The sequence below is a fragment of the Peromyscus maniculatus genome, chromosome 11 (genome assembly GCF_049852395.1).
Source record: "Peromyscus maniculatus bairdii isolate BWxNUB_F1_BW_parent chromosome 11, HU_Pman_BW_mat_3.1, whole genome shotgun sequence".
Taxonomy (NCBI): domain Eukaryota; kingdom Metazoa; phylum Chordata; class Mammalia; order Rodentia; family Cricetidae; genus Peromyscus; species Peromyscus maniculatus.
In genome coordinates, this window is record NC_134862.1 from 74,942,350 (window position 1) to 74,961,169 (window position 18,820).

General features: G+C 53.1%; 1 protein-coding gene across 2 annotated transcripts in view; it reads left to right on the plus strand.

Annotated features, from left to right (window-relative positions):
* The window catches only part of Cd247 (CD247 molecule), a 74,417-nt gene extending 56,893 nt beyond the window's left edge, over positions 1–17,524 (plus strand). The window contains exons 2-8 of one of the 2 annotated variants that reach the window (XM_076547918.1): positions 10,388–10,491; positions 11,568–11,624; positions 12,531–12,611; positions 13,686–13,718; positions 14,464–14,520; positions 15,337–15,372; positions 16,480–17,524. In XM_076547918.1, the coding sequence (XP_076404033.1) occupies positions 10,388–10,491; positions 11,568–11,624; positions 12,531–12,611; positions 13,686–13,718; positions 14,464–14,520; positions 15,337–15,372; positions 16,480–16,545 (434 nt within the window). In that variant the 3' untranslated portion in view covers positions 16,546–17,524. Of the gene's footprint in view, positions 1–10,387; positions 10,492–11,567; positions 11,625–12,530; positions 12,612–13,682; positions 13,719–14,463; positions 14,521–15,336; positions 15,373–16,479 lie in introns of both variants that reach the window. The other variant, XM_006988125.4, reaches the window with a different exon arrangement.
* Positions 17,525–18,820: the final 1,296 nt, after the last annotated feature.

The window sequence follows — 18,820 nt, forward strand, 5'->3', positions numbered from 1 at the left end:
ACCAAGCCCCATCTGCCAGTTTCGGCCCGCGGGGCTTTGAGCTGAGGATCCTGCCCTTCCCCTGCCCCCCACCCCCACCCCCATGCCACCGTGGACAGGCGTGAGCCTGGGCTGGCCTTACTCTGGTCACTGTCCCCAACCCAGAAAAGCTCCTGGGACTGTCCCTTTCCTTGACTTTCAGGGCGGGAGGCGCCCGGGCAGCCCTCCGACGTCAGGAAGCAGCCCCCAGCTGCCCCCCAACGCGCTCTCTCTCCCCGGCCGGCGGCGCTGCGATCCGGCGGCCGGGGGCGGTGCGGTTCCGGGGGCAGGGACCGCAAGTGGGGGCGGCCGTGGCGGAGTGTGAGCGGTTCAGATGGGAGATCACCGGCGATAACCCGGCCCAGGATGGTGTCGCTCGACAGGAAACCTCGAGCAGGGAGCCAGCTGCGGGCCAGGTGGGGGGAGGGCGCCGCTCGGGAACCGCATCGCCGCCGCCGCCGCCGGGACAGTCGCGGCTCGCGTGGGGGCAGCGGCCTCAAGCCTGCTGTCCCCTCCCTGCTCACTGCCCTTCACCTTTCGGGCTGCCTTCCCTCACGCCAGGGCTCCGGGTGGGGTTGGAGAGAGAAGCCCAGCACAGCACCCAATTTCAAGTGCTGCCGCAGGACGTTTCACGGCAGGTGACCCCAGGGCAGGCAGTGAGCGGACCCCTCTTTACAGTCCAGGTTTGCTCTGAAATCAGGATGGCACGTCGTCCCCCAGCCTCCAATCCAGACGAGGCGGGGTGACACACCCACAGCCTGATTCATCCGTGCTGTGCGCTGCCAACCCAAGCGCCTTGCAGCCTGAGGGGGTCCCCGCGGGGCCACCGACAGCCCCGCCCCCGGGAGCTGCCAGCCGCAAGCAGGCAAGCTAGGTGACAGAAACCTGGGTTTCGGCTGAGGGTGCTGTAAAACCTCTCCCCACCCGGTGCCCTGAACAACTGGGCCACCAAGATCAGCTCCAGGAAGACTCAGGTGACAAGGTGCAGCCTTCTTGGTTCCTTTGGCCCCATGGATTCTCTTGGGTAACCCAGGCAGCCTTAACTCCTGGCTAGGCTGGGACCGCTGACGGTACTTGGGGATCTAAAAGACTGGTTCTTGGTTCACCTGCCGCACCCCACTGGTGCTTAAGTGTGTGTTGGGGGTTTGGACAGTGAACGCGTCTCATTTCTACAGCATTTGGACAGCAGCAACAGTGGCCGGCACTCGGTGTTTCTCTATAAACGTACAAATGTACATAATAAAAAACGTGTGTGGTGTGCGCACGTGTACACCTGTTCTTGTGTGTGCAGTGCGGAGGCCCATGCCACCTTGCTTTTTGAAGCAGGCCCCTTCACTAAGCCTAGGGTCACCAATGTGGCTCAGGGAGCTCCTGGGATCCATCTGCCTCCTGCTCCCCCAACCCACTTCCAGGATTATAAATGCAGGCCATTGGCAGGGCGTTTATGCCAGCGCTGGGGGTCTGAACTCAAGTCCTCATGCTCAAGCAGCAAGTGCTTGCCTTCCCAGCTCTCTCCCCTACTACGCCTGCATGATTAATTATTTCTGAGTGTATGTATGTATAGTCCATCACATATATATATAATGTATTTTAGCTTCACTATTATGATAAATCATATGTATTTGGGGGGAAGAGGCAGTGCTGGGGTTTACACACGGCCCTGCCCACACTAGGAAAATACTCTACTACAAAGCTATGTCTGGCCCCGTCTTTAACATTTGTAAGTGTGACAGAGTAGCATGAATACCCACAAGGCCACACAACCACACCACTGTTTATTTCCACTATCCTAAACAAAACTGAACTCTAGGTAGCGATAGTTTTTTATGCACACATACATACGTAGCCTACATGTTCCCCTTTTTAACCTACAAATCCTATATATACCACTCCAGAGCTTGCTTTTTGTTCTTTTATTGTTAATCTAATTATTCCAGAGATCTTTCCAAAGTAACAAAGATGAAGAATTCTGCTTTCAGTGTGATGTTTTTTTTATTTTTCCGCTCCCCAGACAGAGTCTCGTGTAGCCTAAACTGGCCTTGAATTTCTGATCACCTGGTCCCTCAGTTCTCCATGCCGGGCTTACACGTGTTGTAGATTAAACCTAGGGCTTCACGCATGCTAAGCAAGCAGTCTGCTCACTGAGCTACATCCCCAGTCTTATGTGGCATTTTAAACTGCTACATAAATATACCATAATTTATCAGATTCCTGGTCAGTGGACATCTTTGTTATTTTCACAGTTTTTTTTTTCCTTCTGCAGACAATGATGCAGTAAACATTTTTGTAAACACACCTCTGTATATCAAGAGTTTTTAGAGAGAATAAGGTACATGCTCAGAGAAGTGGCAAAATCCTGCTCAGCATTTTGACATAGAATCTGTGACCTGAGTGGATTTCTTTTTTTTTTTTTTTTTTTTTTTTTTTTTTTTTTTTTTTGGTTTTTCGAGACAGGGTTTCTCTGTGTAGCTTTGCGCCTTTCCCGGGACTCACTTGGTAGCCCAGGCTGGCCTCGAACTCACAGAGATCCACCTGGCTCTGCCTCCCGAGTGCTGGGATTAAAGGCGTGCGCCACCACCGCCCGGCTGAGTGGATTTCTTTTAAGTCGTCTAATGTGAGAGAAAGAACAAAGGCCCGAGGACACCTGGTCTCTCTGTCAGGCTCTGCCACATGTGTTCTGGCAGACCACAGGATGGTCACTTCACCTCCGTGACCTTCAGCCTCTTTGCTTGCATAGTGGAGCAAATCAGGACTGCCCGCCAGTGTACCCCAGCCAGTTGCTACCATCCAATGAAACAGAAGGAGAAGAGCATTTCTAGACTGGAAGTCAGGAGCCGGTGTTTAGTATGACCGTGACCGTGACAGTCGGTGGCCGTATTCCCAAACTGGCATCAAGAGGAAGGAATGAGTCTCCCTCTGTCTCTGCAGAGGTATGCACACCATATGTATATATTGTTCTCTATATATACAGTTTTGGTTTGTTGGTATGTACGTTTGTTGAGACAGGGTCTCACTATACAGCCCTGAATAGCCTGTAGCTCATATGTAGACCAGGCTGGCCTCGAACTCAGAGACCTTCCTGCCTCTGCCTCTCATGTGAGGAATGTACCACCACACCTGGCTCTGTGTACATTGTTTTGCATGTGTATATATCCACCTGTAGAATACTGAAAGGATTGTTAGGAGGCCATTAAAAAGGGTGTTTAGGGGCCGGCTCGGTAGAGAGAGGCACCTGCTGTCCAGGCTGATGACTTGAGTTCATCCCTGTAACCCACATGGTGCAAAGAGAGAACCAACTCAGGAAGCTTCTGTCTGACCCAAGTGTAGGCACACACACACACACACACACACACACACGCGCGCACACACACACGTGCACACACACACACGCATACACACGCACACGTACAAACCAAACCAAAACCAGATGCAAAAATAAAGATATTCAGTAAAACCATGAAGTAATCTGAAATATGAAGTGTGATTATATAAAACACGAAATGTTATAACATATGAGAAGTTACAGTACATTCTGAAGAAAAGAAAAGTTTTTTTTTTTTTTTTCCAGGAAAAATGTTTTGATTCAGGGTGATTGCAAGTGACAAACAGTGGACATTTTGGGGGGCAAGCTGCTGTTGTAGTTACAAGTGGCTGTGTTTGAACACAGAACCATGAGAGATTTTGGTAGTTTTTCTTACCTTTCTGCACTTCTATAATGAGTTCATTTTACTTGAAAACAGGAAAAAACAATCACGGAAAAATGTAAAAATATTGCACAAACCCCAACTTTAATGGAAATAAAAATACAGAAGGGGAAAAACACAACCCACGATGACTCTAAGTCTAAGAAATACAATAGTCTCTTTCTCCACTTGGAATCTTGGCTCTAGGAACGTGTTGTTTGTGGATAGCTGTGAGCAGGTGGACGGCTTCGCACAGAACAGGAATGTGTGCAGCCATACACGGAGGAAGGGAGAGGAGGCTGGAGCGACTTCCAGTGGGCAATGACATGCTGTGTGGCCCTTGCACATTATGGAGAGTTGCTGTGAAAGCCAGGGCGATCAGGGTAGCTCCGGGGAAGCCAGGCACTGAGGACTTGGCCAGCGCGTGTCCTGGCCTTTGGTAGCCGTCTGTGTAAGACAGCTAATTCCGTGTGCCTCTCGGCCTCAGTACAACCAGGGGACAACAGAGGGTACACAGGCTTGACCCTTGGGGGAGAAAGGGCTCTGGAACCCTCCTCTTCAGTCCTGACGACCCCCAAGACCCCCAAGAGCAGCACTAAGTGGCGTTTCAAAACCTCCCAGAGACTCAGTTTCCCCAGCTGTAGAGAAAGAGTCACTGTGATGGCTGCAGAAAACTCCCCTGTGGTTCTAGTCACCGAAGCCATCTTTGGCTAGTGGCTGTCACCACTGTGCTGCCATGTGTCTAGCTTGTATCCTTCTTGTTGCAATGAAAATAAAAGGTAGCAGCCCCTGGTGGGGAAGCCTATGTGCCCCCATGTTGTGGTCGATGGGTTGGCACCATGTCCAGTGCTCTGACCTACACAGTCGTCCCCCCCCTCCCACCACTGCTGGTGCCACCGCCTTCCTGAGAACATGTGACTTCCTGTTTTCTGAATTCTTACCCTACAATGTCATCGTCAGTTGAATCTGAGACTGGGGGTGGGGATGGAAGTGAGCAAGACCCTGGGTTCCAAGCTAGGCTTCCGAAGGTGGGGGGAAGCTTCGGGGCTGGGAAGGTGTCTGTTCCTACCTAGGCTGTGAACTATTTGATTAGCGGGGATGACATTACATCCTCTGTGCTGAGTACTTATGAGGTCTGAAGGACCATATAGCCTGGGAGGGTCCTAGAATGGTTCCATGGTCACATGGTAGAACCAGGCCTTGGTCTCACATTGGCTCCCCTCCAAGGATTTGTTCTTATCTGCAATACTGAAGTGCTTCCTCTAAACTGGACATGAGTGGAACTTGAAAGACTGAGAATTAGAGATCTCCTCCAGGGGTTGGTGGGTGAGGAGTTTCTTACCGCCAAATGTATTCAAGCAGAGGCCAGAGGCACTGGTCAGAAAAAGTCCCTGTGAAGGTCTGGAGCTATCCAGATGAAAGGAACCCCTGAGGGACTGGGACAAAGTGGGGGTGAGAAGGAGCTTGCTCCATGTGCACTTGGGGACTTTCCAGCTGGGTGACCTTTGGGAGTCCTGCTTCTTTTCTGTGAAAACGCAACTATGAACCTGCCAGGATTGTACAAAATGGCTCTGAGCATTAATCTCTGAGCATTCCACCAGACCATGCAAGGAGAGTGAGTTTTCTAAACAGTATGCAGAGCAGCACAGATGACATGAGTCTCATCATGGTCGGTCTGTGAAGCCAGGAGTCCTCCGAATGCCCTGACACTGGGCGCCTTTCTGTGGGCCAGGTCCTCCACACACACTGGCCATCTGACTTTATCCTCACGTGCTCCTGAGAGCCAGGTTTCACCACTGTGTGATGGAAAGTCTGCCCGGCTTCTGTTCCCAAACCTAGCATGAAGGGGAAGAGAGGACCCGTCCTCTGTTCTTTCTGCCGCTGGTACCTACAGAGCCTCTGTGTGACAAGGACACTGCTGGAGACCTGCAAGGTGGGCACACACCAGCATGCAGGGACCTTCTCCATGCACTTGGCCTCATTCGCTCAGCCCTGCCCTGTGGTATCAGTCTCATTAAATCATCTTTGCAGGCAGGGACTGACGCTCAGAGTTAAGAAATCTCTCAAACACTAAGCCAACGAGAAATAGACTCCAACCTTGTCTCTGAGTGTCTTTCTACCTCGGAGGCCTACGCTCTTTCCGCACATTTCCTGGCTAGAGATGCACCAGGTGAGGAAAACCAGATTGAACCAGCCTGGTTGAAGAGGAATGCACCAAGTGACATGCTCACACACTGCTGTGACTAAGTGTCCAAGTAAGGGCTGTGCATTCACAGGTTGCCGGGACTTCTGGAGCCTGCACCAGAGACGAGATTATCCTTGACAGAGGGCCAAGGAAGTGTCCAGAGTCAGGGGACACTCCAGCTTTGCCATTAACTGGCAGGTGTTCCTGATGAAATAACTTCAACCTTCTGGTGGTCTCAGTTTATCAAGCTGTGAACTGGGCCCAACAAAAGCTCTTTTTCTTTTCTTTTTTTTTTTTTTTTTTTCTACCTGCCTTCTGGACTCTTTCTCAGAGTCAGACTTGAGCAGACTCAGGGGGAAGTCATTTTTTTAACAGCAGAAGCTGTGGTCCAATGGTTTGAGGTAGTCGAGCAGATACCCAGCTCCTCAACAGGATTTGCTACCAGAAGAGTTTGGTGTGAGGACCCAGCAGGGTGTGTCAGCAGCTATGACAAGGCCGGGCTTATGAAAACCTAATTCCTGATGTCGGAAGCACGATCCCGGCCGAGAGACCCTGACATCACGATACAAGTACATGCCACGGGAGGAAGGAGACTCTCCTAGGACTCCTGTCTCCCCAGGCTGCCCTCTGGGCCTTAAAAGCTTCCCGCTGATGCTCAACGCCACGGCACCTGAACCAGGGCTCTTGTGAGGGTGACTACAGCGTGTTCAGGGATGGCTAGACTCACGCCTGCTAATGACCCAGGACATTAGTATCTGAGCTGACAGGTGCTCTGACAGACACTTCTGGAGCTGTCGCTAGCTGCCCTGAGGGCCTCCACCGAGTGGGTGTCTCCCACGGTCTATTCCAGGTGTCCTGCCTAAAGGCAGAGACACCAGCTTTTACTCATGGTCTTAAATAGAAGTGACCGTGCTAGCTGGCATCATGAGGAACAAATGGGTCCCTCACCTGGTAAGTATGGCAATACCTAATCCTCCATCAACAAGGGGATATGTAATCGTACCCTCTTCATACAGTGGGGAAACAGAGGGTTGAGATGCTCGGAGGCAGGAGCATGCAGCCACTGCCTTAGAGCAGAGGGACAGAGCATGCGTGTGGTTCTCTTCTCCAATGGGTGACATTTTCTCTTGTGTAGATGGTATGGCTGCACAGCTCTGGAAGGCCAAATTTCCCTCTTCCTATTCTGGGCTGTATCAGCTCCGTGGGATGCTGGCTCTCCCCAGCCAGCACTGAAGTCTTCCTACCCGGGCCCTAGCCCAGGCTGGCTCAGTCAACCTCCACAGGGAGCCCAGGGAGCCCTTCTAACAGGCAGGAAGGCTCACAGGTCTGGGCTCTAAAACCCTGGGGTTTCTCTCAGGCACTGGGTTTTTCCTGGGGACTGTGGATCTGGAGTATGGGTGGGAGCAGAAGATAAAATGGCTTTCCCACTGTACAGGAAAGGAGTTCCCTAAATACCTCCTGGGAAGCAGGAGTGCTGTGCGTGCCGTGGGATGGAGTAGGGATGTGAATTAGGGTATACAAGCGGCTCAGGGGAGGAGGTGGTCACGGGTGGGAGGGGGACAGGGACACAGCTGGCCGATATCACAATCACTATGACAAGTGGCACTGTGAAGGGCTGTTGCTGGGGTGAATGCCCGAATATCCGACACCATCGACCTTTTAGGGGAAATCGAAAACCCGCCATTTACACCTGCCGAAGCATCCTCACCACAGCCCTTAAGGTAAATGAAAGTGCCCCCCACCCCGCTTTACGGACAGGGGTCCTTAGGCCTAGAGAAGCGAGGTCCCTACTTTCCGGGACCACACAGCTAGTGAGCGGCAGGCGAAACAGTGGAGGCCACCTGCCCCCAACCCAGTCTCTTTTCTAGGGCTGCAGCCCTTGGCACGGAGCCAAGGCCCAACAAACCATTAATAAACCGTGTGACTGACACAGGTCCCCAGTTTTGTGTGGGATTTTCTGGGCTATCACGACATTCTCCAGGCCCACCCCTCTTAGTACGCACACTATAGCACCCGGGGAAGTGACAGTCCCTACAAAGGGTCAGGCCCCTTCCTGGCCAGCCCCACACGCTGCACTTTCATGGCTGGCCATAAAATTAAGCTGCTCATTGAAAAGAGAGTAGGAACCCTTGTTCCTATTACTCATCCTCGGGGGTGGGAGGGCGCCCCACTCTCTGCCTGCCCCCCTACTGTGCTGACTCTGCACAACACAAAGAGATATTTCTTCTTATTTGTTCTAAATTTACTGTCCAGCGTTTTTTTTTTTTCCTGTTCTCATTTCACACGGCAGGCACCTGAGCGATTTTCTCCTGGCTCTCTCTATGAATCTCAACCACCCTGTAAATCGCCACAGACATCTTTCCAGCCCTAAAAGAAAATGTCACTCCAGCTTTGGGAGCCTTTACTGGGGGGGTGGTGAGGGTGACTGGCTTCTTAGGGGCTCCTGGACCATTATTAGAGCAAAGAGCGGCCTGGGGCTGGGGCCTAGCCTCTGCCCGTCATTGGAACATACCTTCCTCTCAACTGTAGGACATTTGATGAATACCCGTCCTGGGCATGGTGTTGGGGGTGGGGCAGGAAGCAAAATGAAATGCAGCCATTGGCCTCCAGTGCTTACAGCCCGAGAAGGGAAGTTTGAACTTCCAGAGGACTATACGGGAATATAGGCTCTGCAACCTCCACCACCCATCGATTGTCCCTGGGGGACTCTGGCGGTCGGACAGGGGCCTGATGTCTGCAGGTGTGGGGCAGAGCTGGCAGTGGTGGCCCAGAGGCGGAGCCAGGGGAAGAAAGGTGGGCATGATGGGCAGAGGAAAGCACCTGTGAGGATAACGGAGCACAGGGCATACAGGACAGGACGGGCTGGGATGTGACTCAGTAGGTCCAGGGTCTCCCTGCCAAGCATGAAGCCCTGGGTGTGATCCCCTGAACCACCAAGCATGGTGGTACACACCTGTAAATCCCAGCCCTCCAGATGTGGAGGCAGGAGCATTACAAATTCAAGGTTGTCTCTAGCTATATAGTAAGCTCAAGGCCAGCCTGGAATCCATGGGAAGCTGGAGAAGGGACCGGGTGGTAGCGAGTTCTTTTCAGCTTGGTCTGGAAAGGCACAGCTTTCCTGGGGCTGCACAGAATTCCCGCCTTCTTTGAAGGGTCTGGGTCATCAACGGTTTCTGAGCAGGGACTACGGGAAGTTGACAAAGACATCTTCTGTCTGGGGCCAGGAGGGATCCTGGACTAGAGCTGGCGTGAAAGGCTGAAGATGGAGGGGTTCAGAGAGGTGGGCACAGGGACAGTGAACGAGAGTTAAGTCTCCAGCTTCCGCGGCACGTGTGGGCAGCTGCAAGTGATCCATACCTGCAGTTCTCCGTGTGTTTCTGGCGGTGGCGGCGATCCGACAGCGCCGTAGTGATTGCACTCGAAGCCATAACGCAGAACAAACTTTTAACTTTTAACCTGTTTCACAGAAGAGGCAGCTGGAAGGATACCTTGCCCCCAAAATCACACAGCCGAGGCTTAGGACAGACAGCGCCTCTCTTCACCTTACCCCACCGTCTCTGCCCCAACATGGCTGCCTAGCAGCCACCAGAGGGCGCTCCTGCCCCTGGAGACATGCTGGAAAGCCATAGCGACCTCCCTCTGCTTCTGTGGTTCTCAGGCAGGGCCCGAGTGAGGGCTTTGTGACTGTGACACTGGGTAGGTCCTCAGGTCCCGCTGCTGCCCACTTACCCAGTAGGAGCTCAGTCAAGCTTTGCTTGCTTGCACTGTGGTATTTCAAATAGGAAAGCTAGCTTCTATTTAACTACCGTCTTTCCTTTCCCTCACGCCTCCCACCCAACCCTTCTTATCCAGCGACAGTGCTAACCACACACGCTTTAAGCGCAGTGACAAACATCAGCAAGATGAGAGGAGTTAGGAACCCACTGAATTAGTGAGAATGGCTAAATACACTGAGGATCTGAGCTGAAAAGTGTAGGTTCCCTGGAACTTACTCCATCGCCCAGGCTGGCCTCGAACTCACAATCCTCTTGCCTCTTCAGTGCTGGGATTACTGATGTGTGCCACTACACCTAGACTTCACTGACAATGAATAGATACTGAGATGATTTGACTCAATTATTAAGCCCCTAGGGCTCTGAGCCCCACTTTTCTTAGCCCCTAGGGCTCTCTCTGTAGGTGGACCTTAGTTACCAAGACCTAGGTACCTTTCTGAAGCTTAGAGTTCATAGTTTATGCAAGGTCTCACTTATAGCTGGGCTTTCATGTCACCAAAGCAGAAGTTTTGTGGACCGTGGACAGTTTTATCTTTCTCCAAGTCAACCGCGCTCCATTCTTCCCAGGCTCTCTGGCTATACCTGTGGTCTGTGTGAGGTCTGAGGATCGGATCTGGTGTCCTTGTTATGATTTCTTTGGCTACAATCTGTCATAAAGTCCACCTGGGGTAGGGGGGATGTGTTCCTGTAAGCTTGAACATAGCTAATAGTTTTCTCTCTTGGCACAGAGGCACAGAGCTTTGGTCTGCTGGATCCCAAACTCTGCTACCTGCTAGATGGAATACTCTTCATCTACGGGGTCATCGTCACAGCCCTGTACCTGAGAGCAAAGGTGGGTTTCCCTGGGCTCTTGGGGGAGGATGTGGGTTCCTCCATCGGGAGGATGCGTGGTGGGGCTATGGCACTGGGGAGTCTCAGGCCTGGGCTATGCCCGGTGTACACAGTGGGTGGGCTGAGAAGGTGGGGTTTCCATCTACAGCAGACAGGGCAGGACAATGAGCTTAATGCCAGGCCCGTTAGTGAGGATCTGTGCCAAGCCTGGATGTGAGAGTGTCCCACAGCATCTGCTGGCAAACAGAAGGCTTATGCTAGGCAGTTAAGGACAAGAAAGTGGAAGATGTGCAGCCCCCTCTTGGGGTCTGCCACTGAGCTGCTAATCAAGGCCACACCGGCTTTCTCTCCAAGCCTCAATTTCCCCATCTGCAACGGGAGTGTTGGACAGCACCTTCATCCTCACCAGGTGCCTGAAACCGTGGATTTTGTGGAAGAACGCATCTGGGGCAGACAGAAGTCTGATCTCTTCAGGGCACCACAACCCATTTCCTTCCTGACATAAGATTTTACCTGAGACAGTCTTATTTATTGACTTACTTGGAAATGATACCCAGCTGATCTGTAAGATTCTCTCCAGAGCTCCAGGTCTGCAGTTCCTCTCAGCTTAGGTGGCACGTGTGGTTAGGCCAGCCTAAGGACACATGCTCCCAACAGCAAGGAAGCACCCAGGAAAGGGCTGGTGACGGTGCCAGCAGGCCAACTTGGTAGCCGCTGTCTACCCTGAGTGTCCTGGAGTCCCTGGAGGAAGGAGCTCAGGAAGGTGCCCCTGGCTCCCAGCAGGCACACAGACTGGCAGCCCTCTTCACACAGGGGGAAGGCCAAGGCCTTCACTTGGGATAATTAGCTTCTCCCAAGACGAAAGTTGCAGACACTGGGCAGGCAGGAGAAAGGACAACTGAGTTCAGAGGGAGCTGACACACCTTGAGCCCCTGCAAGGGACAGCCACAGCAGCGAGGCACACGTGGTTCGCTGTCAGCAAGGACCGAGGGGCTGTCGCCCAGCTCAGCACTGTGGCCAGCCCTCTGGACCTCGTGGGGATGGTGCTGAGCTGTGATTCTCTCTGCTCTATTACAGTTCAGCGGGACTGTGGATGCTGCCGCCTACCAGCAGGGCTCCAACCAGCTCTACAACGTAAGTTCCCACTGTGCAGACCTGCATGCAAAGTCTTGTCCTAGGACTCGGCTCAGCTGGAGGTCTGGTCCAAAGCTATCAGCCTGGTGACTGGGGGCAAGGTGTGGTTCCTCAGTGTCTGAACCCTAAGACTGGGGTAGCAGTCATGCTTGGCCCTCAGTGCTGCTGTGAGGACAGGAGCTTCAATGACGAGATGCGTGGTATATATAGCCCTGCCTCTAGTGAACTGCCAGCCACCAGCAGTTGGCATAGGTTCGGGGCCACTGCACAGGGGGAAGGCTCACACAGAAATGCAGTAGGTCTTTGGTTCGTGTGATTCCTCTCCGGGAGCCTTGGTTGAAAACGCTGTTATGAACCCCATTAGACAGCTCGGTGGAAGGAAAAGCACATGGTGACTTGGGGCTCCTGCCATGCACCAGCCTGGTAGCAGATATTTTCTGAGGTGCTGGCATGGAGATGAAACCGTTCCCACCACATCTCTTGCCTCTGTTCATGCTTTTTTAAGGGTGCTTAGCGCTCTTGCAGAGGACCCAGGCTTTCCCCTAGCACCCATAGGGTGGCTCTCAAACACGTATAACTCTAATTTTGGGGGATTGAGGCCGCTTCTGCAGGCATGTGGCACACAGGCATACAGCAGGCACACACATATACACATAACATAAATAAAATGTACAACTATTTTTACTTTTTATTGTGCTGTTGTGAGACATGGTGCACACGTGTAGGTCAGAGCACTTCTCTCCTTCCGCCATGTGGGTCCTGGGGATTGAACCCAGATCCTGAGGCTCTGCGGCAAGTACCTCACCTTCCCCATGCTGCATTTTGTGGAGCCACCAGGCGGGAAACCAAGCCCCAGTTTCAGTTGATGTGGCTTCGTTCTCCTGAAGGTCCCTTCTCCTGTTCTAGGAGCTCAATCTAGGACGAAGAGAGGAATATGATGTTTTGAACAAGAAGTTGGCTCGGGACCCTGAGATGGGGGCCAAACAGGTAAGGATGGGGTGGGTGGGCTCTGAGGGAGGGCTGCTCACCCTGGGACAGCGGGCACTAGACGAACACGGAGAGGGCCCGGGACGAGGGCACGACAAAGAGCCACCTGCCGCCACCTTGCCCTGTCTTCCGGGCTCCATTCTGCACCATGAGAAGCCCTGCACACGAGTGTGTCACCACAGGCTGTGCCCTAAACTCTGTCTACCTCCCCTCTACTGCTTCCCAGTCAACCCAGGATGCACACATGGTAGAATCACCTGCCTCCCTAGGACAGCCCTGATGTCAAGATACACCCAGGAAGGGGCTAAGGCCATGGAGGACAAATCCTGGATTCTGAATCACCCTTTAGAAAGAACATGGCCACATCAGGCTCCAGGCGCCTGTGACCTCTTGGCTTTGTAGACTCTATTCCTGTAAGGGGGGGGGGGGAGGGCCAGATGACTCCTCTGTTGGACTAGAGGCCTCCTAATAGCAGGACTCAGGACAAAAGTCCAGTTTCAGGTCAGCACTGCTCAGAGCTACCCAATGTCCTCAGTGTTTTTGGTCATCCCTATCCACTCAGGCCTGACCTAGGTCCTCTGAATTCTGTGCTGGGTGTGCAGTGCTAGAGGACGTGGAAAGCAGGCAAGTCCCTAACCCCTATTCCATCCTCCCACCTCAGCTCTTCTCCTTAGGACCAGGAAGGGGTGAGGGAAGGGCGATGAGGGAGGGGGCCACAGTTTTCTGGGGCCCCACCTCAGTAGGACCTGATCAGCACTGACTGGCTTGGCTCTGCCCTGAATGAGGGGACCCCCGCCCACATATTGGTTTATGGTGCATATGGGAATACATCTGCAAAGAGGCTAAAAGACCATGCCCACAGACAACCCTGGGGCCTGCCTGCCCAGGCGGGAATGTGAAGTGTGTGTGCAGGCGTGCATAAGCGAGCGTGAGCTGCGGAAGGCTGGCCTGAGTAAGGCCAGGGACTGAGGAGGAGACTGGCAGCGGAGCCACCGGACAAGGCAGCGTGGGGTTGGTCACTTTCCAGCCTGGATTCTCACCGTCTAATCTCTGCCCTTTTCTGTTCCTCAGCAGAGGAGGAGGAACCCCCAGGAAGGCGTGTACAACGTAAGTATAAGAGAATTCACCGTTCACCCTAGAGAGCTGGAAGAAGGCTGGAGGAGGGCTGGTCTCTCTCCAGTCTTTCTGTTTAGGCCAGCCCTTCCCTGGATGGTTATATGTCACCTGCTGGTAGCTTTGGAACATCCCTTTAAGCTCAGCAGCGACACCTCACCCCCCCCCCCCGCGCCCCACTTTTTTGTTGTTGTTATTGTTCGTGGGCTCTGAGCCCGTGGTTGGGGAACAGGGTAGGAGCTGCAGGCAATGCTGGGCAGGAAGGTGGAGCTGGCTGGCCTGAGAGGATGCTGACCCCAGGGGCTGGAGGATTCTGAGCACTTCCTCTCCATGCCAAGTCCACGCCACCGCCACTGTGGTGTGAAGCTATAGCATTAGGCGACCAAGTGGTGGTGCCCCACAGCAATCGGCTGATGCACAGCCTGTGGCTGGGAAGAGATGACTTGTTCCAATCAATGACTCATTGCTCCCCTAAGCCCTTACGGCGTGCAATCTCCCTGCTCGGTTTTTACAGCTCCGAGTCTCAGCTGTCTTCATCTCACCTCAACTGTTCAACGTATAGAACAGGTAGATCAGAGAAGATTCTGAAGTCGCGCTGAGGAGCACAGTAGACTTGGTTGTGGGCAACAATGTTCGCAAGCCCAGGGCTTGGAGCCTGCCAGCTCGGGAATCCAGAGGCTTCCGGGGGAAAGGCCCACTCTCCATCAGTTAGGACAACACATCTCCTCTTTTCCTTCAGGCGCTGCAGAAAGACAAGATGGCGGAGGCCTACAGCGAGATTGGAATGAAAGGCGAGGTGAGTGCTGCCCTTCCTTGATGCCCAGGAGGGCTCCTTATGGTATTGCAGACATTCCTGCCACAGCCTTCCTCTCCCACCCGTTCCTCCTCCAACTGAGAAAAGTCCGTGTGACGCATGACAGACGCGGAGGAGCCCCTGGACAGTACATGAGACCAGGCATGGGCTGAGGTGTCGGGGCTGAAGGGCAGATCTAACATCCGCGGCTAAGCTTTGCTGGACGCAGATGGAACCTTTGCAGGCAGTCACTGTTCACAGCACAGCTGGGTGCTTGCTGTGCCCTGACACTGGGTCCCAGGGGAGAATCCAAGTGGATGGCTCCTTCCTTGTTCATTCATGATTTCATGACAATCTCCAAATGTCAAGGGCAGAGCCTTGAGTTCTTCTGAGCAGGGGACCCTGTGCAATCGACCGGCCAGCATGTGTGGTCAGTGCCTTCCCTGGAGAGGATATCAACTTCCCTTGGGAGGAAGAGGATTTGGGCTAACTCTGTCAGAGCTCAACCATTACCTAGCTGCTGTTCTCAGCGAGCCTTTCTGAGGCGCTGGATCCGTGCGGAGGACCATTTATTCCAAGCAGCCGGTCCTATGTCCCAGATGCCAAAGATCTGGGTTGGGCAGTGTGAACTTGGCGCCCATCTGAGCCACGTGTCATCTTATTCTAGAGAGGCGAAGGTCTGGACAGGGGCCAAAGGACCCCTCCGTCCCCGGGGGGAGGGAATGCTGGCTGGGAAAGAGTCCCTTCTGATTCCTTGAGTGGGGGCAGTTGAGCAAGGGTGCCGCTACTGATGCCCTTCCGTTCTAATCTCGTTCACAGAGGCGGAGAGGCAAGGGACACGATGGCCTTTACCAGGTGAGAGCTGCTGCCCCCCGGCAGCACTGCTTTGACACGGGGTAATGCTGAAGCCACCACGGTTTGCTTGCTGGTGGTACCAGCCCTTGTCAACAGCCCGGGAGCGCCAACTCGGGGCACACAAGCAGACCGGAGGCCACTCCGCGGCCATTGTGTCTCCACAGCTGGGTTGAGACTCAGTTGCGGAGGCAGATACTTGGCTCTAACCAGAGGGCTGTGGGAGCCCCAGGCCATTTGGGCATAGGGGACAAGAGCAGCTATCTGAAAGATGGGAGGGGAGCCCCCAGAGGCAGAAATAGGTAAAGGACCCTACCCAGGCGACTGTTTTCTTGGTCCACTGTGTTAGCTCAGCTCTATCTAAGAGAGTAGGTGGGAAGATTGAAGAAAGAAAAAGGCAGCTTCAAAAGGGAAATGTCACTGTAATAATCAGGTGCCTGGTTTATGTAAATTAGTGCAAATTATGCAAACTGTGCAGAGAACCTAATTTTCTAAAAAGGGATCCCCCTGTGGCTTCATCTTTCTTGTCGCTGGGCTCACCTGAGTGTGGTGATGATATTCAAAGCTGCTTACTGGAAGCTGCTGGAGGCCCCATTGCCATTCCGGTCCCTGGAACAGAGAGACTTTCCAGCGAGACTGAGGCTAGCCTTGTCTGCCTGTCCAAATATACCACACTGGCCAGAGACCAGACTTTCCTGGCTGAGGACCGAGGCCATGGATCTGCTGCTTTCCCTGTGCCTAGTCCAGACTCTCTGTGGGCTCAGGTAGCAGATTCTCTGGCACCTCCCAGTTTCCAGCTCAGTATGTGACATGGGTAAGCTGCCTTCCTCTTTGGTTGGATGGGGAGTCTGATGCGCCCTGGTACTGCAGGGCCTAGCGTTTGAGAAGTTGAGAAAGGGGTGAGAATCAAGCTGGAAAAAGAGTTGCTTCCAAGTCATTTGTAGCAGGACCAAGAATCCATCTTTCTGTCAGCATTCTCGGGCAAGACTCCCCACCTGTGGCGTGAGGGGACCTTGGGGGGCTGAAGGCAGTGGCATCCATGGTTGAGCCACAGACAGTAGACTTGTTTCTGTGGACTCCTGTTCATTCTTTGTGACTTGCTTTCACCAGGGGCTCAGCGCTGCCACCAAGGACACCTATGACGCCCTTCACATGCAGACCCTGCCCCCTCGCTAACAGTCAGCGAACTTCCCACTCATCGGCCTGACCTGATGATGTTGATTGTGAAGGACAACGCATTTCCAACTCAGTCCATTCATTTCACAGCCACCATTTGATGAAGAGGATGCTTCCAGCCATCACATCTGTCTTCTCCAGTTCCAAAGTACTGTCCACAGAATGTCATCCCTGGATGCTTTAAAGGGAGAGCCCCCCACTCACTCTCATAGCCCAGCCTGGTTCTCTGGTCTTATGGCAGGCCCTTGTCACAGCAGAGGCAAGCCCTAGCCAGGGGATCGGGGTGGGGGCGCTAACACACCTCCTGTCACAGCTGAGTTCAGTTTGCTCTGTAAAAGCCCCAGAGAAGGCCTGGGTACCGTTTGGATTGTTCCACTGGTGTGGACTTGCTTTGCTCCTGCTTTAAATTTGGCTTCTGCTGTCATCCTTCCCACTGCCAAGATAACCTGTAATTAGGCCACATGGTGAAAGGCAGAGAGAGAGAGAGGGAGCCTAGGCAAGTGTCTGCCGGGACTGGCTGAAGGAAGGGAAGCGACATGCCCGGAAGGTCCCCAGCACAGGTACAAGGGACCTCCTCCCACCAAGCATCCTCTCTGCATCTCCCAACCACTGTGCCAGGCACTCAGGAATGGAAAGGTGCCTTCCCTTCATGGCGAACACACATGACTTGTGCCCAAACTGGCAGAGAAACAGGCTATGTCATGACAATGAACTAAGCCCAGGGGGTGAGTGAAAAGGGAGTCCCGCCTTCTCCCAGGAACTTGGTCCATTCCTTCTTGAATGGCGAGAAGACCAAGACCACCCAGGTCTGCAGCGCTCACACAGCAGTGACTGAGAATCAGTCAGCAGACTGCAAGCTCACGGTATAAAGTGCCTGTGACCATGGATGGGGGACCCTCTGATCTCCAGGGTTTTAATTTATACTGGCTTGCTAAATAAAGCCTCACTGCTTTGCATAATAAATGCTTTGCTAAAAATGTTTGAAGTCTTATTTCAATGGTGAAGCCTGGGGTAGTAATGGAGACAGGAAATCAGCAGGCTGCCTCTGCAGAAAGTGAAAAATTACTTTCAGTTGGGAGTAGGCAGGTAGGTACCAGTACACAAAGCCACCTGGAAAGCTGCCGTGAGGCAGCGGCCATGTAGGATTCGGCATTAGGCTGGTGGTTGTGCCTCCAGATAGGGAGATGCCTAGTGGAAGAGTGGGGGCCTGGCCTTCTGACTGAACTGGAAGAGGATATTGGAAAGGCTTCCTGAGGCGAGCCTCTCTAGGGAATGCAGAACAGCCCAGGGCAGTGACATTCTGAGCAGAGCGTCCAGGACTGAACAGCAGCTGCCAAGGAGCCATGTGGGCACAGGGGATGGGGGGTGGGGGGTGGACAGTATTTCCAGGTCAGCTTCCCTCACCAAGTGACCTTTCCCTCAGCAGTACCTCTGTAAGTTTAGTGACTCTCCCTAACTTCTCAGGTCCCGGAGCCCAATTAATAAGGGATAAAAGACTAAAATTTGTACCTTGGCCTTTTCAAAACAGAAATCCAAGGTTATCTATTAAAAGGCCTTGAAAATTGAGGATTCCAACAACAATCCTGCGCAGCACATACAGAAAGGCCTTCGATGTAAGTCAGTCCCAAGGGGGGCTATATACTCACCTTTAACCTGAGATCGAGCTCTTTAGACAGAGGGCCTCGTCTCCAGGCCTGTTCTGGGCCTCATTTCAAGACCAGCAGAGCAGAGATGGCTGGAAAAGAAGAGTTTGACCCAGCTCTGTTAAGAACATGTCTCTCAGGCAGAGGGGAGCACTGGCGGTGAGTTACAGGGCAGGAGGCCTTACCTGGAAAGGAGCTACAGAGAAAGCAAGCATGAGAGAGCTGAGCAGATGTGTCCACGCATCAGAGCTGGGGAACCAGAGTTCCTGGGAGGAGCGCTCCAGAGTCAAGGCAACATTGGCTACTCCTGGGACAGCCAGGACTCCCGCCCTGCCTGAGGCCTGGCAGTGGACTCTAACCACAGTCTTTCACTCTGGATACTATCAGCTGTAAGATACGAGTACTATCGCTTGTTTCAGAGGATTGAAAACGTGTTAAACATAAACATCCCCATTTTGTGGTTAAAATGGAAAGCCATGTGACTTAAAAAAAAAAAAATCCTGGGGGCTGGAGAGGTGACTCAGTGGTTGAGAGCACTTGTTGCTCTTGCAGAGGCCCCAGGTTTAGTTCCTGGTCTTGGGAATGGAGAGAGCCTCTTCACAGAGAGCCGGGGCACAGGCTCATCTCGTGGG